At 39.3% G+C, this 27,618-nt stretch overlaps 1 protein-coding gene across 3 annotated transcripts in view; it reads right to left on the bottom strand.

The window, feature by feature from the left end:
* Positions 1-27,618, bottom strand: part of NR3C2 (nuclear receptor subfamily 3 group C member 2) — a 211,513-nt gene that overhangs the window by 87,387 nt on the left and 96,508 nt on the right. For 2 of the 3 annotated variants that reach the window (XM_086464585.1, XM_086464586.1), the window contains exon 2: positions 4,398-4,537. In XM_086464585.1, the coding sequence (XP_086320711.1) occupies positions 4,398-4,537 (140 nt within the window). Of the gene's footprint in view, positions 1-4,397; positions 4,539-27,618 lie in introns of all 3 variants that reach the window. The other variant, XM_086464584.1, reaches the window with a different exon arrangement.

Here is a 27,618-nt window from a genome sequence, read left to right as displayed (position 1 = left end):
GCAACATAATTTTTGATTTAGGACAGATTACCTCATACTTGTCTGGAACTTGAACAAATGAAGACTAAAAATGCAAAGCATACGCAAGAACAGCTGTGATTTCTGACTTCAAGTCTGCTACTCTCCTTGGAGAAAGCTGGTTCGGTGGGAAAAAAGAAGACAAGACTGGCCAGGTGCTTTAGGTTCCCTCACAGTATAGTGTATTTTCAGCATATGACTCTAGTAACGATCATAAATTAAACTTTAAGTAACTTTATGATTACCCATACCTGTAATTTAGAAAATGATATAATATAGTTATCCAAGGTGAAAATGTATTATAAATACAAATGTCAACTTTTGCAGTGCAACCTTTTATCAACACTTTATAGTCAAAGGATTTTAGTGTTTTCAAGGCAGATCAAATTTATATTAATGACACAATCACTTTTCCTCATACCAGACTCCTGTTCATCAAGTCAGTCAGCAAAAAGTTCATGCTTACTTGATTCCAAAATTTTGCACTTCAATAATTTACATCCCTGTAATGAATTCCATCTGAAATTACTTTTGAAATTTCACCAATAAACCCATTTTAATACTTTTTAGGTCTACAGCTCTCTTCCTCATAAATTCATTAGACATTTCCTGCAAGTCCCCAAAATAACATTCACTGGAAATACAATTACCAGTTTTATAATTGGAAATGCAAGCTTTAGTCTCTGTTGTTTTTAAATTCCAATGTAGTTGCTCTTCTCTATTACAACCTTTTTTATAATATTTCAGAGGAGCGCAAAGGCACTAGCACTCAAAAGCTGTTCAAAGTGGGCTGACAACATTAGCAACTCTAGCTGAGACCCAGAGAGCTGGGTGGTGTGCACTGGTACCTTTCTCCAAATCCCCCTTCTGTCTATTTCCATGCTTTTTTGACAGAATTTATCTCCTCACTTCATAGATTCATACAATGGTTTGGGTTGCAAGGGAACTTTAAAGACCATCTAGTCCAACACCCCAGCAATGAGCAGGGACGTCTTCAACTAGACCACTTGTTCTTGTCCTTCCACCTGAACATCGTTGCTCTCTCCCATGACTTCCATCCCACTATATTTTGAAGGGCCATCAGTATGTAACTTTTTAAATTAAACTACATAAAAAACCTTTCATTTCATCAGTAGAAACTAGTGAACAAAAGCCTCTTCCCCTTCAAGGAGAAGAGTTGCTCCATTCAAAGAGAGCACAAAATGAAACACGAGAGAGTCTGTCTCTGAACATCAGAAAGCACTTTTTTTTTACTTTAACGATGACTAGTCACTGGCAGAAACTATCCAGAGAGGCTGTGGAGTCTGTGTGGTTCTGTAAAAATGGCACCAGCTGTAGCTACCATATTAACTAACAATTGGAAGAGGAGGTAATTTTTTGAAAGAATATAATTTCTCATTCTGCTTTCTACTGAAGAATGTTTAGTGAATCAAGAAATACGTGTGTGTACACATGGGCGCATATATATAAAGTGTGTAAAACATAACTGGAAAAATATTAGTAAATCTTTAAAAAGTCTACATACATGATTTCAGGGAAATGATGAATGAAATTTGAGGAATCTCTTTATTCTTTTACTACAGCCTTTTACAGAGGGAAAAATTAATTTTTACCTAAATAAACTAGCCACTGTATTTATAAATTATCCAAAAAGTTGTTTCTGGGTTCACAGAGGGAGTTTTACTGTTTTCTTTGCAATAAAGACAAGAATGCAAGCAATTAAGTAAAGAATACAGCTTTAGCTCAAAGCTGGCACAAGTATGCCCAGGATCTACATTTAAGGTAGTTCTTCCACTTTGATTTACTTTTAGTTTATACCATGCACTGAACTACCATAGTTTTAAAAAACATCCTCATGAATCATAGAATGGTTTGGGTTGGAAGAGACCTTAAAGATCATCTAGTTCCAACCCCCCTGCCCTGGGCAGGGACACCTTCCACTAGATCAGGTGAACCTATGATACACAGTAATTACTACAAATATCTAATTTAAAATAGGAAACCTCAGGATGGGGTGTTTTATAGGTCAGGTACTCAAGTGAAAAATCTATGATGACTCTACAAAAAAATTTTTGATGTTATAAAACTACCTACACAGATTTTTATTCACATTAATAGCTTCAGGATGTTTGGAGCAAAAATGTGTATTATGCTTTTTGCTATGTCCTTTTGTGGCTAATACACCACAATGTACTTTTATGTGTGTATATAAATACATACACACATATACACAAATACATATATAAAACCAGAAAAGTGTAAGCTAAATTTTCAGTGTTTGTGTAACAACAATGCTACCGGTATCATCAAGAGCTCACAGTCATGTGCATACCAAGCAGAAGTCTAGCCAGTGTTCACATACCACTGGTAGGAACATGTATGCTAACATAATAATTCTAAAAAATATATATTTTAAGCTAATTTAAAGCTCCTATTTTCAATTTTTAGGGATGATGAGGTTACTTTGTCTCTAATTTTTTTCAGGGTTTTTTTTTTTTTTTGCTTAACTCGAACTTTCAGTTATTACTGATAACTTTTAGCCACACTTTTTAAAAATGTATTTCTATGTCCGATTACAGCATAATCCTTTCCTAATAATTTTTGCTTCAGAGGCTTGGAAACTCAGTCTTGCTACTTTGTTAACTCCCAAAGGGAATCCTTGGTAATTTTTCATAAATTCCTGTAAAGCTGGGTAGGGATAGCCATCAGATTATTGCAGAAAGGACATCAAAAGAGAGGGGCGTGGTAAATGTAGTACCTTGAAATTGCAGTGAGTCAAGGCTGGGAAGGAAGCTTTCCTGGAAGGCAAGAAAGGAGGAAGGACGATAACAAAAGGTGCTGTCATTTCATACAGTATGTGTAGGGGTATGAAAAACCGCACCACCACAGCAAAAAAATATCGTCATGATTCAGAGGCCAGCTTAGACACAGATGTCTGAAGACAGGCCCATGATTCGGCATGGAAGCCCATGGAGCAAATCACTCTGAAAATAAGTAAGGTACACCAGTTCATGTGCTATATTAATCGACAAAAAACTCAAAGAAGGAGTTAGGGAACAAAGGCATCAAAGTCAGCTGTTGCACAACAGTTAAGAGGAAATGCTTTCAGAAGGGGAAAACCTTTTCCACGTCCTTATAACTTCATCTCAATTAGATTGACAGTTTTGATGATAGATAGACAGATAAATAAATAGACAGAGAGATATTACATGAGGTCTTGACTTCAATGACGCACAAGCCCTCCAGGTCTATTTAACAGAGAGCTAAATCCTTATTGCTATCAGCAGCAGATTTAATGATCACAGAAGAAATTAATCACATCATACACTGCCTCACTCTTCTCAGTGCACAGGCTGAACACCATATTAAGAGCCTATTTTCTTCCTTCTAGGTTTTTATTCATGTAAATAAATCAGTAAGGAGATATCACCTGCTTCATCAATGCTTGCAAGAACATCTACCCATTAGCAAGGACTTCAAGAAACCTGTTCTTTGCATGCCACGAACTCTTCTTTATCAGGTATTAATAACTTAGCTTGTATCACTTGAAGAAGCTGCTTACAAAGTCTGTAAAAAGGTTGAACATTTTCTTTTACTCTAATAACCCAAGTCATGGAGAGGCAACACCTACCAGAGGCCCTGTAGCACTCTGAGTGATCCTAACTTCTTTCTATTGAGATGCCTGGGAAAGACAAGCTATACCATAATTAACATAAAACAGGGAGATGTCAGCAAAACATTCCTGTGATGATAAAGCTATCAAAATATAGTCCTCATGAAAGTCCTAGTCCTTAATGAAGAAAATCTCCAAGAAGAGCACCATGAACAGCACCTGCTTCCTCAGCAATCTATCACAGTACTATAGAGCCACTTTCCTTTTGCTGAAAGACGAAGAAGATGCACTACTGAGTCAAAAGCCCTGGAGGTACCCACAGGGAGATAACTGATCTGAGTGAATTGCACTGTCATATAAGGCTGCCAAAGCACGATGAGACCACTGTATTCATCCTGCAGTACAGGAGAGGCAGGAGTATGTTTACATCAATTGTATCTGTGTCCATTAAAAATTACCAAAAAAACACTTGGAGGAGTGAAGAAGCCACCTGATTCAGCACTAGCATTAAGTAAAATAACGTATCCCTTAGAAGGTGTATGTTGCAAAACACCCTGGCAATATTCTACATAAATTATACCACATGTAACTGGAATTCATTCAACATTTTTTCTCCCACATTAACAACAAAGAATTCTATCAATGATAGAAGACACATAGGAAAACATACGCATGTGTGTGTATATATGTACTGCTATTAAATAAAAAAACCCCAACGCATAATTTTGTCTTTTTTGTTCATGTTTTTTGTTTTGTGTTTTCTTACCTTCTACTGCTCTCTTGAAGAAAACTTTACAGCTGCCACATGTAACCACCCCATAATGACATCCAGATGCTTCATCTCCACACACCAAACACACTTTGGAAGGTCTTGAAGATCCAGTTGATACACTTCTCAATGAAGAGCTGGAGTAAAAATAAAATTCAAACCAAAACAGCTATGAATATTTCAAATCACACTGGCCATAATGCAAAGTTCAATTAAGAATTTATAGCAGGTATATTGCTCAAGGCACCTAACAATTAGGAAACCACAACTCTTTCTGGCAGTGTCTGGTTGAATACATGAATTGCTTTAATTAGTAAGTGCAATATTTTTATTGTCTGTTTTAAAAAAACCATAATATATCAATGTTAATGTGAGAAGCTACCACAAGGGCAGTGGAATTTATTGGTAGCAGATGATTAAAACCGAAAACAAACAACAAACAAACCAACCACTCTGGCAGCAACCTGATAGCTACAAATTTTCTTTCTGTTTGTTTGTTTGAAGCCTTTACAGCTACGGAATACCTGTAACAAAACTGCTAAGACAATTTTACAAAGCAGTGTAGCAAAGTGGTATGCACTGTCCTGTCCACATTCCTGCTCACCACTACAGCGGTCCTTGAGCTTGTATCTAATATTTCTGTAATTTAACAGCTTACTTCCAAAGTAGTTTCAAAGCCTTTTCACATTCTGCAAGTGCAGAAGACCCTTCTATATGAGTGTAGGTGCCAGAAAAGCAGCATCAGAGGTTCAGAAACCATCCCGAAGTTTTGCAGACTGCTGCATCTCGCAAACCCAGCTTCAACCATCTACCATCTTAAAAGATGGGGCATTTATGTTGTTGGGTCTTTTTAAACCATGACTCTCCAAAGGTATCTTTAAGAAGAATTTTCCACTGACAACTCTAAAAGACAGCGCTCTTCAAAAACAAGTCACATTTCACGACGCAGTAAACCTCCTCCCTCCCTTCTTCCCCTGGGAACTGGAAATGCCACCCTAATGTAATCGGCACACTCAGAGAAACGTGCCAGATACCGAAGGAGATGAAAGCTTTGGATCTCTCCCACGCCTCTGGAGGGCTGGGGAGAGTCTCTCCTTCCACACAGACTCTCTTCTCCAGGTAAACGTGACCTCTTGCATTTCTTCACACATTATCTCTCTGAACGCTGCCAAACAACTACAAAAACAACCCTAAGACTTCACACTGGTGGTGAAATAATCCGATAGTTCACATTGCAGGTCACAGGCTATTTGTCACTGGGAAACAAAGTTCACAGGTAGTCTTAATTCAAACATAAGATAACCAGGTTGATTAAGAAATTTCAAGTATGCACCCTTTGCCTTTTTCCGATTTTCTATCTTCCTTTAAAGAGTTATACAGAGGCAAACTGATCTATCCAGGGGCACAGCATGACTGTCACTCCAGATCAAGGACTGCAACTCTCTGGCCTGCAGCTTTACCTAAATGTCTTTTTAAATGATAGCATTCAGATGGCTAATCAAAATGTTCCAAATAGTATTCCTGCTCTTGTCTGCTCGCTAGTCTGTTAGATTTACTAGTTTCAGTCTTTGTGCTATTTATACTTTCATTACATAACATCACACTACTTGATAATTGCTAGGTGATGGCATTAGCTCATCTCTTAGAGAGACAAAGGAAAGACTCACCAAATCTATGTTAAACTAAGCTCTGTGTGCTCAAGTCACAGTCATACCTGTGCACAGTGCATTAATCTAGCCCTACAGAAAGGTACCTTCTTCAGGATTTGTCAAGACTGTTCTGGTATTCAGCTCTGCATTTGGATTTGTTTAGGCAATGAATAGGACTTCCTCCCTCTGGCATGTTTCATACTGCATGAAAAACATTAAGCCTCTCATTAAACAAAATTCTTCAAAAGGTGTCTGCTTTCTAGAGAACATGTCAATAACCTGGAAAACTAACTCCTTGAAAATTGTTTTTTTTTTGCAAACAGCAGTATTTTGTCAGAGAAGGGAAACGTTTCAACTCTGACACACCACCAAAATGTCTTGGGGCATTTGTAATTTTGATGCTGCATGTTCTCATTTCTTCATCAGACTAACAAAAATTTTCCTAGTCTTTCTACCCTGAAAAAGGTCAGGGTATAAATATATATATATTTTTTTTTCTTTAATATCTAAAAAAGTAATTCTGTTAGAGAGCTCTTCCTGTGGACAAACGGAGGTTTCCAGGGTATCACAGCAGTGTGTGTGGTTTTTAATTTTTTATTTTTATATATATATATATATATTCACACACACACTCTCTCTATATATATACTCTGTGTATATATATACATATGCATTATTTTTAGTTGAAAATAAATTGTCATGTAGGATTTGCCGAAGGTGGGAAAGTCTTTTTTTAGATACAAGCTATCCTATAAAATTTCACTTACACAGAATTATTGAGTAAAAAAAGACAGTAAAGACAGATTGAGATACCAATTGATCCACAACTATTATTAAATGCCTACCTAAGACATAATCTAGAGCATATTTTACACAGTGCTTTGCTAAATGAAGGGCTTGAATAGAGCTGAAAGGTGAAGGTACAGCTTGCATACAAAGCATGTATTCAACTACTCGGCCCCAGCATCACAGGTGGAAACTTCACATTCTAGAATAAAATTCAATTAACTCATACATCCTTTTAATCAGTTTAAAAGTGGAACAGGCTAAAACACAAATGAGGTATTTTCATTCTTAATAGCAGCATCCAACATGGAGCAGTTCTCGAATACTTTATTGCAAAGCAACATTGATACTAGCTGTTGGTACTTAAATCTCCTCCAACTTGTGCCAGCTCTAGCTATGATTGTCTTCTAATGAAAAATGTTCGGCTAGTTTTTAAAATCTCTTACGTTCTCTTTCACCCATGCTACACCAAATTATTTGCCAATTCAAAGTGCTGTTATATTACCTCATAGAAAGTTAAAAGTGGTGTTTGTACATACCTACAAACAATAAAGGTCTGGATCCAAAAAATACGCTTGAATCATATTACTAAACCTCGGATTAAGTCATTCTCTCCACGGAAGCTTTTCTTTCTCAACAAGGCATGCATGGATGGTTACAGCTTTTCCTCCTGAATCTCTTACATTCAGGCTGTCATCCCTTTCTTAGCAACTTGATCATGGTGAACAAGATCTGCATCAAGATCTGACTGGTGAGCAAAGCACCTCTCTGCCTTCACTTCAAGGCCAGATATCCAGTGTTTACGACACAGAAACACTATTTATTTATTGCTCTTATTAAACAAGTTAATTAATCAGTATAGCTCTACATCCTACATGCTACACAAAACACCCACTTTGAAAGTGCTTTTCACACATGCTCCAAGTTAAATATTTCCCTTTTCATTACATTTCCACAGAAATATCCCATGATTTTCTTTTAAGTAATCCTAATGTAAACTGGTATGTGGAAAAAGTTAGACAGGTAACACTTAATAGGTAAAAATCTAAGTGTTGAATTCAGTTGATTACAACAGATACATACATTAGTTTAATTTTAGTTCTGGTTTTGGAGCTAAGGCTGATTTTTTTTTTTTTTTTCCTCCAGATGAGAAAATTTAAAATAACTCAGATTATTTAGGTAAGACATCGTTCTCTCTTTTGAAAAAAATACAAGAGTTGGTCCAAACAAGAAGAGATACCACCAAAAAAAAAAAAAAAAAAAAAAATCAGGAACTTTACAACTGACTCACTGGACAGCAATTAGCCTACTGCCAAATATTCATTTGAATGACACGCTAAATCTAATGACATCTGTGGGCCACAGCAGGATTGACTCTTAAACTTTAGACCAAGTGAAAATGCTGTGTTTACACATTTGCCCAAATCCAAATTAGAGCTTAACAACTATTACTATCATATCCAACAGGGTTTTTTTAAACTTTCACACAATGGACTGTTGTTGATCCAGAAAATTTCTTGTGGGCAGCACCCTACTCTCAATATAAACTTGTAACTGAAAACACAAGAAATATGAAGTAATGCCACAGAGCTGGCTACTTATCACTGCTTCAGAAGTCAGTGGTTTCCATAGATTGATTAGGTGTTATTACTTTCATACCTCTCATTATTTCAAATAAAAGAAAACAACAAAAAAAAAAAAGGCAAACACACGTCCATCATACGCACACACACACAGAGAATCTGCAGGATTCAAACGCAAGAGATCTAATGGAGCATACATACTTTATCACAACACTTTTACAGCCAAGGGCAGCATGGAGCAGTTTAACAATGCCAAATGGATCTTCTAAATGATTTGTAAAATGGTTGCTTAGATGGCTTCAGTAACATTTGTCACGTTGTAGGGTATGTGATTAGGAATAAGCCTGATTTATTATCCTCAACAGTGCAAATGCTGGCAGTTAAATGCTGACCTTGACTAGCCATTGCCATCAAGCTCATTTGTGTCTCTGCAAGTTGGCTTTAGTAATAGTTATATGGAGAATTAATTAGAAATAACAGATTTTGTAAAGAAGAGTCAATAAACCCACAGATAATCCAGCATTTTAAAAGCTGATTATATAGGTTATTATGCTTTTCAAACCAGATGTCATACAGCAGCACAGTTTAAACAAACTATGCCTTGCTGATGACAAAATGAAGCACTCCAAAGAAGCATAAGCCACAGTATGAATCCCAAACTCATTTGTTCAGAGCGCTTTTATTACTATGAGATCTAGATTAGTCCTTTTTAATTCCACGTCATTGACTTTTCTTTCTCGTAAAGAAATTTTCAGGTAATAAAACAAACAGAAGGAACCTGGGTACACCTCAATAAATAAGAGTTATGCAAAAACAAAGGTAAAAAGAAGTCTTTTTACCAAAAGAAAAAAAAAAAAAACCCACACCAAAACTTTAAGAGGATGAATAATCAAGAGATTCAAGATGCAGAGACTGCCAGCATCTCCCTTCTATCCTCTCATTTTGTTTCTGAAAGAGTGTAACCTTCAACAAGAGTCATCTACCAGGGACTGGCACACACTTTACACACACAGATACTAACCTTCCTGTGGCTCAAAACAAGAACAGCATATTTCAATGGTATTTCACAACCATGACGTGGACGGTCTGGCTGAGAATGGAGACTAGAGCTTGGCCCATCGTTCACACCCAAAGAAGTTCAGACAATCAGGGGGCAGCCAAGAGTTGATCAAGAACCACCAAGAGCCCCTGGCACTGCCGAGCCAGTCATGCTACTGCAGCAGCAGACCTACATGCTTGGCCCCCAACCCCAATGGAGCTGACCAGCCGATGCCACCCAAGGGTGACAAGAACTTATACACTGAATGTCAATAGAACTCATCACCACATGGCACTAAACTCAAGAGACTGATTACTAAGTTTATACTACCATGGAAAGATACTCTTTCCTCCCTCCAAATAGTCCCCTGGATTCTTCCTGGTTTCCACAGCTAATATTAAGTACCAGAGTGCTTCCTTTGACTGGTCACTTCTCTAGCAGCTCTCCCTAGTATCCTCCTTTCTTTAACTTAGTGTTCACGCAGCCTTCACAGTACATAGCATAACCATCTTCTCTTCACATTACCTCCATTATTTTAGTGCATGTTCACATGAAACAGTAATTTCGCTGCCCAAGATAACTCTAATTATTTAGAAAATGTTATACCGGTCAAAATTTGCCCAATAGATTATTTGATCACTACACAATGATGTTGGTCACGACCTCCACCAGTGGCACGTATCATCTCACAGATTTTGTGCCATGCTGCTAGTTTTAATTGTCAATACTCTTTGACCAGTATCAGTTTCACCTTGTGCAGCCCGATTTTTTTAAAAAAGTTTCACTGCAGGAAGGCTCCTTGGCTCTCTCCTGTAACTACTTGCATAAAGCAGATTAGCAGACTGGAAAATAGTATTTCTTAAATGTCAGACTATATAAACCAATCTTCTTGTCAGCAGACCAAGAAAGCATAGAGAAGTGAAAAGGTGCAGAGATGAAACAATCACATTTTTGGAGGAGAAGTCAGTCACATGGGACTCCATGAATGTTGAGCTAAGGAAGGACCACTGAAACCAAACCACCCCCAAGCCTCAGCAGCAACAGTCCCGCATGCAGGCAGAGTCAACATTTACCCTCTGATGTTTGGCAGAGAGTCGTAAAAATTGCTAAATAACCTAGCTGCAAATTCTGCTGGCTGAGTTTCTTGGGGCATTGTCCTGCTCCTACAGAAATGAAGACAGACATGACAGAAACCATTATGTTTCCTTGGGTAAAACAATAGGACTCACATGGCCACTACCAACCCTTATAACTGCAGCCTTGAAAAAAAAGGCTAAGATTAACTTATTTAAGACAAAAACTTAAAAAAACCCACAAATCAAAACAAATCCAAACCCCAAAAAAACACAACCAAAAAAAAAAAAAACCCCACTAAAACCAAAACAAACCAAGTCTAAGATTCAGAAATCTTGAACAAGGTCTAAATATTTTAGGAAAGCTAACTGTGTACTTCAATGTGTATTGTGGTTGACAGACACCAACCGTAATATCTGAAGCATTGTATCAGTCTATAAGTGATATAAGTGGTTAGGGAAAGAATTAATGTTTTTCTTTAATGTCTTCTCTCTACTAGAATAACAAAGATAACAAAAATATCCATTGAAAATACAAAGTATTCAGGAAATTCAATTGAAGAACAAAAACTACCTCGAAAATAGTATCTTCTTGTGCTACAAATCAATTTCTGAAATGTCCCAAACTTCAGGATCCTGAAGCTCTTACTTGGATTACCATTTATTCACTTTTTCTTTGTTTTGTTTCAGCTAATGATGATGAACTCATGCAATCCACTATTAATTTCTGTAATTTTAAAAAATGGACCAGTATCTCACCATAATAAACTTATTTTGCCACCTACAACTTCGAAGGTATAATTTTAAGAAATAAAAAACCCAACCAAACAAAAAACCCCAGAAAATTCTGTAGCTGTGGTACTACATTTTATTTAGTGCTCAGCCTCAATTATTTTTTTTTTTTTAAAGTACAGAGGTATTCTATTCCAAGACAGAAAACTTTGAATTGTTTGAACGTCAAACACTACAATCCTAATACAAATATATAGATTATAAAATTAATTCAGTATTTATACCTTTTTTTCCCCTCTTAAGAAATGTTTAGTATGATGAAACATGCAGGAATCAGAGGGGAATGCACATTTAGTTAAAAGAAAGCAAACTGAGGAATCAGATGGTGTTTTTCCTCAGCAGTTCCAGCTTTCACATTAAGTTACTGTATTCAGCAATGCCTATGGGTCATATATCACACTTTCATACCTGGATCTTAATTACAGTAATAAGAAAACTCTGACATGCACTGATAACAGTAAAGGCTCCACTATTTCTCCCAAGCCACCCCAAATCTACAAAGATTCACTCAGGATTTAAAAAAAAAAAACCAACATTTAAATTGCAGTGTTTATTCTGGAAATAGAAGCTGATGTGTTCTCCTGTGCTGTAGTCGCCAGTGAACAGGTTCCCGTATTTAGTTTGACCTTAAGGCATATGTTGATTTTACAAAATGAAGCAAGCGCACCAAGCTCCTTCAGTTTCCATTTACCTTAGTGGATGCTGACAGGACCCAGCATTTTCCTCAATCCAGCTGCAAGCCTTGACTTCTCCTTGACCTCATCTACTGAAATCTTTTGGTAGCAACTATAGTCGGCTATCCAAATTTTACCCCAAAACAATCTGTCAACTACAGAAAAATACAAACTTAGACATAAACAAATGTGTGTTCCGGTGGGCTGAAACTCGGGAGCACTTGGTCTCCTAGGGATATAAATCTACTTTTTACCCACTGATTTAGTGATCAGAAAAGTATAATGTCCTCCTAATCTTCTTCTGCAATGCACTTTTCTCCTCTCACTACTGTCACAATGTACCAAGATCCAACTGCCTCAGGGAAGTAAAATTTACTTGTTCTGCACTTTTTTTACTACATAAATATAGTTATCTATTGAAATGGAATGGTTAACCTAGATAGGCAGTTTTCTACCTGGAGAAAACCTCCAACTTTGGAAGCCAGAGAACAGAGTAAGCCTCACAGCACGTTTACTCTAACTTTTCATATTTGGTCCTCTTATAGAATTAGTGCAGTTTAAATGCATGCAATGTTGGTATTTGTGCTGCTGATCATAAATTGCTACGTATTGTATAGCAAGATAAGGCAGGAACAGTTTATCTGGAAAATGATCTAGTTAATTATTGAAAGTCTATTGGGGGGGGAAGCAGGGAGTTCATTTAACTCTTTCTCTTCCTGCACCTGCTTACCTGCCATGACTAAAAGAAAGGAGACACGGCTTTGAAAACCCCGTTTTTCACAGCATCATCTCATCTTCCATCACTGAAAAAATATGTGCATCCTGATTGCTCTCATGCAAGAGCATAGTAGTGTTTATTCAGTGAGGCTCTGCTGCCTTCTTGGTCAGCAATATTTCTAAACTGCATAAAATGCAGTGATTCAAGTGAGGTTCACCTGCTGATGAGGGCACCAGTGGGATACCATTATCATAAGGAATTGCAGGCAAGACAAGACTGCATGACTATTTTGCTCTGCTTTTGAGGTCTTCCAAGACAAACTGAACAAGCAAGGAAGAAAGAAAAATATACATAGAAGTCAAATGCAGGGAGATGCTACCAGTAATAAGAACATCTCTTTGAAAAGCCTCCTCTTAAAATAAAGCTCGCTACTTTTTTCAAGTTCTTCCCTCTGAGTCTAAACAAGCAACTCTTAAAAATACCTGCCTTTGCTTGAAAGCTTTGTTTTATGAATCCTTTATTACAGCAACCTGAAATGACACTGATGACCAGAGTATCTACCATTTTTAACCTTAAGAAATGTCATTCTGTTGCAGAGACAAAAAAGTACCTGGTATGTCTGGCAAAGGCTTGGCCCCGTAAGTCCTAAAAAATATCTATATCAAAAATACTAGTTCATAATAGAAGCAGCTTGGTCCAGTTGTATGTACTTGTCCATTATAAACTATTTGCTTTATCTTTTGAGTGCATGATATGCTTACAGAGAAAGCCACCACACCATTAATGCCATAACCACACAATAGAAAAAGTTTACATGAGTTCTGTAATCAAATTTTAAAAATAAAATTAAAATATTTCATAATAGCAAAAAGTAAACTGAACTGCCATCCCCAGTCTACTGGGGTTTAAAATACCACAATAAAAAAACCTCCAGAGCAACCATGAAACCATAGGGAAAAAATGCACCAAAGCACAAAAAAAAGGTTACCATGGGAACAAAGGCTATTTTCCAACTTGTCAAATAAAAGCCCCAGTATGGTAGACCTTTACTCATAAGAGCAATCCCACAGGCTCTGAAAGGCAACATGTATAATTATTGCTTGAGCTGAAATAATCTAATGGGGGAAAAAGGGGGTGCGTGTGTATGCCCTTTCAACTCCCTTGTGCCCCCCAACATCCAACAAGACAAAATTAGTATGGATGTTGAAAGCGTATTAGCATTACACTATGAGTGTATGCTATATTGTAATTCCACATAGGAACAGAAGATAAAGTAGAAAAGTCTGCACACTAATCTAAACTTCATAAACAAGGCGCAGGGAAAAAATAAAAGGCAACAGACAGTGCACAATATTATTTAGTTACCAACCAGAACTGAGTAATAAGACTCAAGCCCGTAAGAGCATCAGAGAAATTCCTGACCTGAACAGACAAATGTCTTGCAAGATACCCGTGCAGCAAGTTCTGCATGCATTTGTAAAGGAAGGTTGGAACACCAAATAATCTGCCAAAGATGATCTTACTAATCAAAAGGTAATAATCCTTAATAAGGTTAGGCACAGTGCTTTACATTTTACTGGAAGTTTCCAGCTTGGCACTTGTTTCAGATGATACAGTAAAAGCTGAAGAACTTTACCACCATCTCTGATTAACAGATATTTTAAAAGGCAAATAGTCACATTATTTTGAAATATCTTCTGTGACTTCTAAAAACACTATTTGAAATAATGAAGGCTTCATTTTAACTAACATTTTTTCATTTTAAGAAATTCAAGTTATTCACGGTGTTTTAATGCGTACAATTATTACTTGATACAAGAAATAAGAAGACTCTTGCAGCTCTAGGTTGTGGAACTACACAGACATTGGGGTAGTTTGTGAATTTGTCTTTTCCACCTTCCTGGTCCCACAGAGCCAGTAAAACAACTTACTAAAACTAGAAGGTAGAAAAGCCAGGATGATTTCCACTTCTATCTCCTTTACTGTTCCACTCTTTTCACCTTCATGGGCTTTTACTACCTTCTGACAGTGTAATAAAAGCACAGTCACGATGTTCAAGAAACATGCAAGGGTTACGGCAAGCAGAATATCCCTGTATTGAGTAGGCAATACAGGGCAAATGGATGCAGGATTCACACCTCTCAGCTTCTGGGAGAAGGACAAAAAGCAAAGAGGGAAAAACAGGAAAGGAATAGGTATTCAGGTAGACCACGTGGCCTGTTTCTGCAAGTGGTAAAGCTGGCTCTCGTGCAACAATCCCTCATTTTTTCTGACTGGGGCTTCTTTGCTTGGCCAATCACATAGAATCACAGAATGGTTTGGGATGGAAGGGACCTTGAAGATCACCTATTCCAATCCCCCTGCCATGGGCAGGGACACCTTCCACTAGACCAGGCTGCTCAAAGCCCCACCCAACCTGGCCTTGAACACTGCCAGGGAGGGGGCAGCCACAGCTTCTCTGCACAACCTGTTCCAGTTGTCTCACCATCCTTGTAGTGAAGAACTTCTTCCCAATACCTAATCTAAATCTACCCTCTTTCAGTTTGAAACCATTACCCCTTGTCCTATCACTACCCTCCCTGATCAAGAGTCCCTCCCCACCTTTCCTGTAGGGCCCCTTTAAGCACTGGAAGGCTGCTACAAGGTCTCCCCAGAGCCTTCTCTTCTCCAGACTGAACAACCCCAACTCTCTCAGCCTGTCCTCACAGGGGAGGTCCTCCAGCCCCCTGATCACCTTCGTGACCCTCTTCTGAACCCATGCAAGCAGGTCCATGTCTGTCTTGTGCTGGGAGCCCCAGAGCTGGATGCAGCACTCCAGATGAGGTCTCACCAGAGCAGAGCAGAGGGGCAGAATTACCTCTCTCAACCTGCTGGCAACACTTCTTTTGATATAGCCCAGGATGTGGTTGGCTTTCTGGGCCGTGAGCGCACACTGTTGGCTCATATTCAGTTTTTCATCCACCAGCACCCTCAAGTCCTTCTCCCCAGGACTGCTCTCACTCCACTCATCGCCCAGCCTGTCTCTGTGCTTGGGATTGCCCCGACGCATATGCAGGACCTTGCACTTGGCCTTTTTGAATGTCATGAGATTTGCACGGGCCCGCCCCTCAAGTCTGTCAAGGCCAGCTTTGCATGGAGGATTCTCTCATGTTTTCACAGAGTATTCAATAACCAGGGTGACATAAGAAAAACACTCCAATTTCCTCTTCAGTGCAAACAAGTAGCTATGCAACCCTCCTTCTGCCTTACCTTCAGGAGGCAAGCATCTACCCTGCACAGCTCTCACAACTACGGGAGTACCTCCTTGGTCTAAAATGACTAGCTGCTGGTAAAGGGCTCTGTGGTACCTTCTCAGAAAATTATAGTTTTAAAAGTAATCTGATCCCAGTCCAACCTGTGAATTTTGTCACAGGTGAAACAGCCTCCTCAGGCTTCATACCTGCTTGTAAAAATTGTGGCAAGCAGCAGCTCCAGTTCAGACACGGACATCACTTCCAACTTGTCCCATCTCTGCTACACAAAGTGACAATTTGCAGAGACTCTTAGTTTTATATTGACACCAAGGTAAAGTACAGTCACTCCCGTTTGGGGTGATATTGTTGATTACCACATTTATTTGTACACTTCAAGTCCCTTTGTTTTTCCTTGCCAGTAGTATATGTGGAGGTTCAGGCAGTATGGACCAAAAGAGAGATACATTAATGGGTATTCAACGGCCCTACTTCTCATCTTACTATTGTAGAAGGAACACTGATCTTCTTTCCATCCTTCTTCCTAACTTAGAAAGCCAGGTAAGTTGAACAACAGGGCCAGGAAGAAGTATGTGAGCCACTTGTCTTTGTAGAGCCTTTCTCTCTTCGTTTTCTCTCTTCGTTTTCTGTCTTGCAAAAGAGCTTGTTTTGAAACGGACACATCAAAAAAGATGCTTTGAACTAATCATCACCATCACCAGTTAGAAAAACACTGCCTACTTGCATCTGCACAAGCAGTTTGGAAGACAGTACTGCTAGAACATCTGATCTCATACTCCAGCATATACATAACCTGCATGTGTGCAAATGCACCAACTGCACTCATGTTGTATAGCCTTAGCGTGATTCACCATTCTTAATTTTATGTACCTCATGGATTTGGATAGAATTATACCAATTTTTGACACCAGGAGATCATGATAGAAGAACAGTTTAGGTCACTTCATAAAACAGTATCGTATCCAAAATGCAGTTGTTCAGAGCTCACCACAACAGTGAAGACTTTCAAGCAGAAGTACTATTGAACCTGGAAGATATAGGTTTCAGAAGCTAGATGCACAGTTAACATTCAAGAATCCCTTTTAAAATCAACAATAATTACATACTAAGAAATCTCTGCTCCTTTTAACTGAATAAAAATTCTACTGATAGCCTGTAGAAGGTAAAATCAATTGCATGTGTATTTTTAAAATATTCCAAACCCCAAGTCCTTTCAACTCCTCTTTCCCTACTTTCACAGCAAATGTAACCACTAACATGTAATACAGTTATACTGTATTAAATAACTATAGATTTTAACTTTTAAACCAATTAAAATACCCCCCCCCATTATATGTCAGAGTGACAAGTAATAGCCTGCTGAGTGCCACGGAAAATTTTGGTCAAATAGCAGATGAGGGCTGCAATTGCTGACTGATACCTAGAGCAAAGGCTCTTGGTAATTCTCCCACAAGCAATCACAATTGCTGACAAAGTTCAAATTTGTCTTGACAGGATTGTCAAGGCAAACTAGAAACGTTCACAATTGCAAGTCAAAGAATTCATTTTTATTCAGCTGAAATTCACTCTACTGCTCACATACTAATGATACACAGCACTGTACCTACCCCTCTCTCTCTCTGAATAGCTGAAACCCATATAGCAAAGCCTAAAAAACCGGGAGAGTTAAGCAAAACACAGACCAAGGAAGTTACGTTCTGCAGCTAACACAGCCTCAGTTCCTCTCCTAAATCCCCTGCTGCATACTGACAAAACCCTCTTGCAATATATAGCAGGCCTTAGTTTTGGAAGGCAGTTTGCATTTAACTTCAGTGGGAATAAGAGCTGGTACAATAATTAAAAATACCACCATCCCTCCCATTTCAAGAACAGGATTTTTAACTGTTTATGCACAAAAGTACGTTACTGTAGAGGCAAACTGACAGTTGAGTGTGCATAATTATGTGCTTATGCATAAATTTACACAATTTACATAGTAATCAAGGTGTACAGCAGAGTGAGCAAACATTATTACTTGCTACGCCATCACCCCCAGATCTCATTTATGCAGCCTGTCTGTGGCACAGACTTCCAATTTTCTGTATCAAGGACTGTGATATTTACATTCACTGTTAAGCCACAATATCACTCACTGACACAACAGGTCCCACACAGAGTGCAATTAAAACCAAACACAAAGAACCAGGTGACACACATTCTTTGCTCCGTTAAGTGATTCTATAGAATCACAGAATGACTTGAGTTGGAAGGGACCTTAAAGATCATCTAGTTCCAACCCCCCTGCCATCGGCAGGGACACTTTCCACTAGACCAGGTTACTCAAAGCCCCATCCAATCTGTCCTTGAATTTCTGCTCATTCTAAAACAACCTGCTTCCCCCCCCCCGCCCATAGCCACTGAAATTTTTTGTGCTGTTAACAGGTATGCAATATGCAGAATAAGCACTTGGTGAAGAAAGAAGACAACAAAGAGTAGGTTTTGACGACGCACTGTTTTGAATATTGCAGCAACTGCAGTGTAACTTAACTTTATTACAAGGCTGGAGGATCCAAGAAGCCCCTGCCATCCCAACCTGCACACCTTCAGGCTTCAAACCACTCCATACAGCTCCTGGGGCGGAATCCCACTGCAGTCACAAAGCATTGAGAGACCTACAACTTCTTACTTCCCTATCTACTTTCCACATTCTCAATTAACATACACAAAATAAAGCAAGTGCTGATCTCCAAAGTATATGAAAATGGTTTTACTATTTTTAAAAATTATTAAGTTGTTATCTGGTGGTAGGAATAATGGAACTTTGTTTCCTCAGGCTTCCTCCTTCCTGCTTGCAACATTCAGCAGAAGAAAAATGCAAACTATCACCTTTCCTCTTAGTGTGGGCACTAACTGGGTGCCCATCTTCCATCCAGTCACTTATTTTAATGGAACTGGTAAGAGATAACAGCTAAGATTGAAAGAGGTAATAGCTACTCACTGCTAAATTTAGTTGAAGCTGGCTGACATTGTATTGAGTTTGTGTGACAAGGTTTTGGTAGCAGGGGGCCTGCAGGAGTGGGTGCCTTCTGTGAGAAGCTGCTAGAAGCTTCCCCTATGTCCAACAGGGCCAATGCCAGCTGGCTCCAAGATAGACCCGCTGCTGGCCAAGTCCAAGCCCATCAGCAATGGTAGTAGCACATCTAGGATAACATATTTAAGAAAGGAAAAAGTTACTGCACAAGAGCAACTGCAGCCAGAGAGAGGAGTGAGAATATGCAAGAGAAACAACCTCGCAGACATCAAGGTCAGTGAAGAAGCAGGGGAGAAGGTACTCCAGGCACTGGAGCAGAGATTCCCCTGCAGCCTATGGTGAAGACCATGGTGAGGCAGGCTGTCCCCCTGCAGCCCATGGAGGTCCATGGTGGAGTAGAGATCTACCTACATCCGTGGAGGACCCCATGACAGAGCAGGTGGATGCCCAAAGGAGGCTGTGACCTCATGGGAAGCCTGTGCTGGAGCAGGGTCCTGGCAGGACCTGTGGTCCCACGCAGTGAGAGAAACCCACACTGGAGCAAGTTTGCTGGCAGGACTTGTGACCTCACAGGGCACTGACCCTGAAGGAGTCTGTTCCTGAAGAACTACACCCCTTGGAAGGGACTCACACTGGAACAGTTCATGAAGAGCAGTAGCCTGTGGGAAGCACTCATGTTGAAGAAGTTCATGGAGGACTGTCTTCCATGGAAGGGACTCCATGCTGCAGTAGCGGAAGAGTGTGAGGAGTCCTCCCCCTGAGGAGGAAGGAGCAATGTGCGATGAACTGACACCAACTCTCCATCCCCCAGCGCTGCTACGGGGGAGGAGGTAGAGAAATCGGAATGTTTTTAAGATTTGGTTTTATTTCTCATTACCCTCTTCTGATTTGATTGGTAATAAAATAATTTCCCCAAGTCGAATCTGTTTTGCCTGTGACGGTAACTGGTGAGTGATCTCCCTGTCCTTATCTCAACCCATGAGCATGTCACTATATTTTCTCTCCCCTGTGCAGCTGAGGACAGCAAGTGATGGAGCAGCTTTGGTGGGCACCTAGCATGCAGCCAGGGTCAACCCACCACAGACATTCAAAACTTATTAGGCAGGAACATACAGACAACTCAGTTACATAAAACAATTTCCTTAAGCTCTGTGTAGGGTTCTAATAGACTTGCTACTGTAACCAATAACTTGATAGGAAAAAGTGCTCAAAAGCTATCATCCTTTGTTAACTCTTTGGATCCTCACACACACTCACATGTTTAAAAACTGTCATCTGCTTAATTAAAGCATGCAACTCCTTTAGAAGAGCTTGCCCTCTGTCGCACCGAGCATGTCAAAAAACATCCTGTGAGTCAACACAAACCCTTCTGGGCCTCCTTGTTCCTCCAGGTTGCCACCTCTCTCCCTTTCGTGGTCCACAGCCTCCAGTGCCTACCTCACTAGCATACCGGCACCCAGGGAGTGAGGGGCTGGGAGAGCAGCCTGGCAACACCAAGGAGAGCCCACTGCTGCTGGCACAGCATCGCCACCTTCTCCCTTGTACCCTCCAAGCCTCTTCAGGGAAAGGAGGTGGGGAGTCCCACTTTGTGACAGGAGTGAATCTTTGATTTAGTTCATTCAAAACTAATTTATCATCATTGAAACCAGCAATTACAAATCTTGTTAGCAGCCCTTGCCCCAGCTCATCTGAATTTAGCTCACAGGTATCTGTGCTGCTATACCGCAGCCCACGACTCCTCTCTTTGTCCCCACCACGAACACTGCCCAAAAGTGGAAACGCTGCTCCTGGGTTCAAAGCAAGCAGAAGACTTACACCCAAACAGATCAGATGTTTGTAATTTAAAATGACTGAAGCAAAGTATCCACCTCCTCTAAAAATGGCACACACAAGACAGCAGGCCTGTCACGTTGCATATTAGACATGGTGTGACCAACAATACCTATGCATCTTGAAGTTCTGTGCGCTTCTGGAATAAGTTTCCATTAAGATGATGAATGAAATCCTATTATTCTGTGTAGTAAGAGTTTGCTTTTTTTGACTTAAGCTGGCAAGAAATTAACCTTATTTTTGCAGCACGTTAACAGCTATGGATACTCATCTGATTCACGTATTTTTGTTTCGCTTGTTTTCCCTGAGTAATGTTATCTAGTTTTGCATATAGCTATAGAAGTCTAGTTATTGAATCTGCAAAAGCTTGACCACAGCGGGCAGTGTCGTCATCTTTTGTGAGGTTTTGGACTCCAAATGTGGACTTCCCTTGAACACATCCTTGAAATATTTCCTGGACTTGCCTCAGAGACATTGTGATTTTAATGAGTCCATAGAAAACAGCTTCAGGTAGCACAGTCCATCCTTCTCTGAAAATATTTATCTGTGCTCCTGTATCTACAAAAACAGTGTTTCTAAAGCTGAATATTTGAAAAAACTTGTAAGAACTTAACACCTAAAACCTTTTCCAGGCCTTTTACACCAGAAAGGACTCAAAGACCATCCAAGAGGCACTGGTTAATGCTTGGAAGAAACAAGGCTGTTATCCAAATTTCAGTCATACAGAGGAATGTTAATAAAAGTAAATGCATCCCAAGCACTTGTTTGAAGTTCAGTGCTTCTTTCATTCCAGAAACACTGCTTTAATCTCGCAAATGCTGCTCTGCCTTTTGTTATCCTCTTTAGTGACTGTGTTGTCAAGCACAGCGCTCGGGCAACTTGCTGCAGAAGTAGCAGAAATTGCCTACAAACTTCAAGCCTGTGCAGCGAACATGCACATTTTCTAGCAGAGTAAGTCTGAAGCAGGACCTCAGTTTTCCTCACGAAAGTGCTCATGCTAAGCTGTGCAGCAGAATGATCTGAAGAGTCAGTCCCTTCTGGCTCTCAAGCATTTGGTAACCAACTGCAGTTGCTGGCAGAGAGTGGGCTGCAGGTTATCAGCTGCATGACCTTGGATTTGATATAAAAGAAAAAAAAAAAAAAAACCACACCACAAAAACCCACTGAAAGTAGAAAAATCCCCCAACACTGTAACATGGCATGCAGTCTCCAAACATGTCAAGAAGCAGCTCTGCCTACAAGGTATCAAGGCAGATCACGGTGGGGACAAAGCCTTGCTTTGTGCTCTTCCAGCAGTGAAAACCTGCCATATTCTGCCTTGATTGAAAATACTCACCAGAGTTGTCAATTCAAGAGCTTGCCCAAACAGCAGAATTTTGCTGAAGCCTGAAGGAACCCTTGAGATTAATGGTATTACAGGCTTTGATTTACTTGACAAAGACACTATACAGGCCTTTATTCTCAGCTTTTCTGAGATTTCCCTGCCTGCAAAATTGCATTAACTGTTCCTCAACCAAACCAAAGCTCCAAGTCTACTCACCATTATTCCAGCAAAGGCAGAAGTTTCTTTTTTTCCTGCAAGAAGTGAATGACTACACCAGTTTCCAAAGCATGAGCTCTGTTCTTTTTGTAGAGTGGAATCTCCACATCCTTGAGTTTATGAGGAATCACTTCTCCTCTTTCACGGCTCTAAATGGTTGTGCCTTTGTCAGGCCAAGTGGTACCCTCTGACCAACTACTCCAACGGAAGTACAATGAATGCCTGCTGCCCTTCTCTGCAGTATTTACAGGACAGATATAAGAGTTTGTGCTATTTTACTGCCAGCTGCTCTTGGGTGGGTAGGCTGGAGAACTTCCGTTTAATGCTTTGGCAGAGATGGCAGACAGGCATTTCAATAAACTGATGAAGTGTTCATGCCACCAATTTGGGATTTCCTCATAGCTGGCTTTCAGTGACTGACCATCTTTACTAATAGACCAATGCAACTCCACTGAATCTAGAGCAACAAACTAGTTTTAAGCAGCCATAGAAGCTCACGTAAGTTCTCGTGCCTTTTCTGCCATTATAGTTACAACAGCAACCCCACAGGTTTTTGCAGGAACCGCTCATGCAGCCACAACAAATCCGTGGTGTCCATAGTTAAAGTACAGCTGATAAGCTTTTACCAGACAGCCACAAATGCAAGCCTCTAGGGGCTGCCTGTCGTCACTGTGAGAGCTCCTAAAAACACTGGTCCCAACTGGCAGCAGAAGGTATAACAACTAAATAAAAATTTAGGAAAAGAAGAGAATCAAAGTGGCTTTCATAAATACTGTACATACTGGTTAAAGCCCCCCCAGCTTAATAATGCAACTGGCTGTGCTCCTTAAGGCATTTACGAGCCATCTTAAAGTTACTATGCTTGCATGAAAGAAAAAAAAACAAACCAAGCTCTATGATACAAAGAGAGTCTAACTAGTCTATGAATTAATATTGATAAATTGCTGATCGTGATGTGCCATAATTATTCTTAGAGCATGAGGTCACAATCTTAAATTATGAAACTGCTGAAATAATATTTTCAAAGTTTCATCTTCCCCTTATGCATAAAAATCTCTGCTAAGCCTGCAAAATCTTGACCTCAAATTTAAGGACATTATGCTACTTTAATAAATTATATAGAAGGCTTGACTTGTGATCAAGATATTAAGACTTGGATTATTATATTTTACATTATTTCTTTACTCATTAAACCTGAAGAGCTTTCATTAAAAATACAGTAATTCAATTCACTGCCATATTATTAACAAAACATGATATACATATTTAAATTCCAATGATGTGAGAGAGATGACAAGGATAAACTATAAAATGAACAGCTGAAATGCAGACAATGTAAAAAACCCACAATATTTTATATAAAGTAAGGACTTCGGTGCTTTAACTTAGTCCAAATTTATTTTAATAGGTATCATGTCCTAAAAAAAAGTTTACAGAAAAAAATCTGGACTGATGTTGTCTTAAGCAAATACACTTCAGCTTTATATTAAATTAGAATTAGATGGGAAAGTTTGTCGGTGACTCCCATTCCTCTTCAAAATTTGACATATTGTTGCTGTTCCTGATAAGGCTGCAGTGCGCCTGTTTGCATGATTGAGAGGTTACCCACAAAGTGCACAAGCACAGCTAGCGCTCCAATTAACTATTTATGAGCTGTTCCACTGCTCTAGAAAAAGTGCACCACTATCAGAAAAGAATTGCTCATTAGAAACCAGCCTGTTAAGGTATTTTTAAATATAACAATGCAATTTCAGTAGAGATATGTGCCTTTTCTAAAAAAAAAAAAAAAAAAGAAAATGAACAGAAGCATTTTACTCTGGAGCGGAGTGGTTTAAAATTTTAATAAAGGAAGGACTTAAGATTGTAGTATAGGAAACAGTGTCTCGTTGACAGAAATGTAGTTTAGGTAGTCCTGCAGATCTTTTCCATCTCTTATTTCTGTGCCCTTTCACCCTAGGCATGCATATGCTTCCACTTTCTCACCACACAGAACCAGGGTGGGTGCAGTCTGAAGACTGGCAGGGTAGCAAGGACTGGGTGCTGCTTCCAGGTGCCTCTTCCTGTAAGGGAGGATCTCTGCCACAACTTCCCTTTACTTCCAAAACACTACTGGGAATAACTGAATCTGAAATGTCTCCCCTTTCAAATGGAGCAAAAATTAACTTATTTAAGTGAAGAAGTGGCAAAATTATTATTCACTTCTGATTATGCTAAGCAGATGGTGGGGGGTGGGGTGGAGGGCAGTGGAGGAGAGGAGATTGCAAAACTGTCCTGGACTAACTTATCAACCACTGAGTCGCTAAACTCTTGAGAGTGCTCTGAGGTGCTCTGGTTATTACTGATAGTACAGAAAGATTATACACATCACTTTTGTATTACTGCAGTCCTCAAGTGTTTCAAGAAATTCACATATGTAAAACAATCACTACCATGTGAAGCTCTGCCCTTCACTCCCAGTTTTCTGCAATTTCCGTATTAGAAGTACCCAAGAAGCCATCTCATCTGATGCTTTACCAGGGAGATATATTTTGGACAAATTGCAAAAATATTTCATAACTAAATTATCAGATTGATGAGTGACACTAAAGCACGACCTGTCAAATTGTTACTGAACTTCACCTTCAAAATTACTGTCTACCCAGTTGTTTCAAATGCATGTAGTTATGTTAGTCCAAATGAGCTTGTTGCTTAAAATACTGCTGCATCCCACACATTTGTTCCTGGAAGATAACATGATGGAGCCCATCTGAAATACCGTCTGGCACGTTTACCTGTCTCAAGCCCTCACTTTATTTTGCAGCATCCTCCCCTGCTGCAAGTTCATCAGAACATTTTCATGCCACAAACCATGTGATTAATCATAATCCACATGAGGACACACTACTCAAAAATGCAAAACCTTGTTATAAATTACTAATACTCTGATGTTAACTTACTGCTCACACTTGATCTTAACATTTACCCACCCACATGTCCAGATCTCTGAGGATGACTCTAATGATCCAAGTCTTCACCAGCTTACTTCTGTATATTAAGGCTGTTAGTCCAATAACCTTTCTTTCCCTCTCGGTCTCCTACCTCTCTTCTCTATGTCCTCATAAACAATGGCACCTAAAAATAAAATTATATGCAAGAGTAACAAAGGGCAACATTGAGACTTAGCCCAGCAACAGAGCCAAAGCATGACATTTTCAGCTGCTGTACGCTGCTAACTCCAATCCTGTTAGGGCCAATGTGATCCACTTCAAAACCATCTCAGATTAGATACAGAAATGCAATTCTGAGCTATGCCAGAGTTTTGTTATAGTTCACTGCCAGCCTGCAGAGGGGAGCTAACCGAGTAGAGGACAACTGACACACATAAAGAAGAATCCTCCCCCATCACCTACTACAAACCTCCTTAATTCACTACAAGGAGCGTGTATGAAATACGAAATAGGTCATACAGGTACCCACTAAAAGAAAAATTGCTCTCTCTTCGTTTTCCTAGTAAAACAACATTAATTGTTGAGGTGTTTGATCAACTCCTTAACATACTACCATATACTTAATTTATATAGTTATTCTCTCCCTGTATTTTCCAATAACCTTCTACCTTTTGCCTTTCAGTTGAAGACAATTCTCTTCACATTTTACGTGTCATGAAGCCAGAACGAATATCAACATTTAACAATGACTCCCTGAAGTCATTGGGAGAAGGGAGGGAAAAGACAAGGAAGAAAGGGAAGAAAGGAATTTAGAAGTGTATTTACTCCTAGCTCTTGTCATTTTACAGTAAGACGGATGGGAGGGGGAGAAAGGATAAAGTCTAATTTAGTGGTCTGAATGATATATTGGAAGCTCTACATGCTTCCAAGACTACTTCTAAAGAAAGTTTTATGCATATGCAAGTCTGTTCCTGGAAAGGTACCATATGCTTGTAATCATTTATCCTTTATACAAAGCATACTTGAAATTTGTATGGTTGTCTTTGTTGGTTTTTTTGTTTTTTTTTTTTTCCCTGCTCCCCCCCAAGTGATGTGCACAGATCTGAAAGGATGTTAAATACTAAATCTGTAAAAGTTCATGACTGTCTATGGCAAAACTCCTATTCAGTTTGATTAAATATATTTGGTGAAATTCCAAACAAGCCCATCAATACATGCACAAACGGGACTGTTGGTTCCCCAGGAGCGTTTGCTCTATGAAGTCCCCTGTGTATAAATCGACAAGGATGCTATCTTGACACGCAGAAAATTTCTCCAACTGCTAGAAGCAGAATGTGTCTGCTCAACTGAAGAGACTGAACGTCCCATGCAAAAGTTACAAGCAGTACAACTTTTGCTGTAAATTTATGTACTAATTGAAACATGTAAGAAAGCCGTTCTCTTCACTGCATGTTTACTCCTGTTATAGCTAATTTTCAAGTTATTGAGGAGAGCTCCCCGATTGCAAAAAATTCTTCTCTCTCTTTCCATCTCCCTGTTACAGCTAGGGATGAATACAAAAAAACCTTCTAAACATTCCCTCCCCAGTCTTTGGTCAGTATTTGTTAATTACTTTATATTGAACTATCTCTTCTGCAGTGTTATACCATAATTGAAGCATTGAACTTCAGTACGTTAAGGAGCCTAGAAGAGTTACATACACTTTTCACTTCTAAGCTTCCACTTCTAGAGTTTTTCCCTTGTGACTGCCTTAGTTTGTATTCCCTTCCTTATTTCCTCAAACTTTTCCCTTAAGATTTCGACATTCTCTTCCACTCTTCTGCATAATAAGCACATCTTTGGGTAGGATTTAAAGGGCTCAGATGTCAGGTATGTAAACTATTTTTCCTTTAACAGCAGAATTGGCACATTAATCTATTCCAAAGATAGCTGTATTTGAGGCAGAAACTTGCCTTTGACTTTTTATTCTCTTCTACCAGCAATGCCACCTTGATAATCTTGGCTACGGTGAAATCAGAAATGTTGCATTTATTTGCTACAAATTTTTTTGTTTAAGTGTATCATCATGAAGTTTGAATATACCACACTTTATGTTCATATATTTTTCTACACAATTCCCCAGGTTTCTTCTAAAAGTCTTCATCAAAATACAAAACTTGGAGCTAGTTTTTCCTCCCGCCATCTCAGTCAGAAATCATATATCCAATGACTGCACTAAAGCAAAAATACTGTCTTTGGCATTTGTGGTTATCTGCTGAAGCTTATGTCTGTGAACAATCCAAAGCATTTTATCCTAGACCTTTATTCAAGCTAAAACAACTGTGTAATCATCCATAATTCAGAAGC

The sequence above is a fragment of the Leptosomus discolor genome, chromosome 4, assembly GCF_034619465.1.
Source record: "Leptosomus discolor isolate bLepDis1 chromosome 4, bLepDis1.hap2, whole genome shotgun sequence".
Lineage (NCBI taxonomy): Eukaryota > Metazoa > Chordata > Aves > Leptosomiformes > Leptosomidae > Leptosomus > Leptosomus discolor.
Note: the sequence above shows the minus strand (reverse complement) of the source record. Positions and strands in the feature narration are given on the sequence as shown.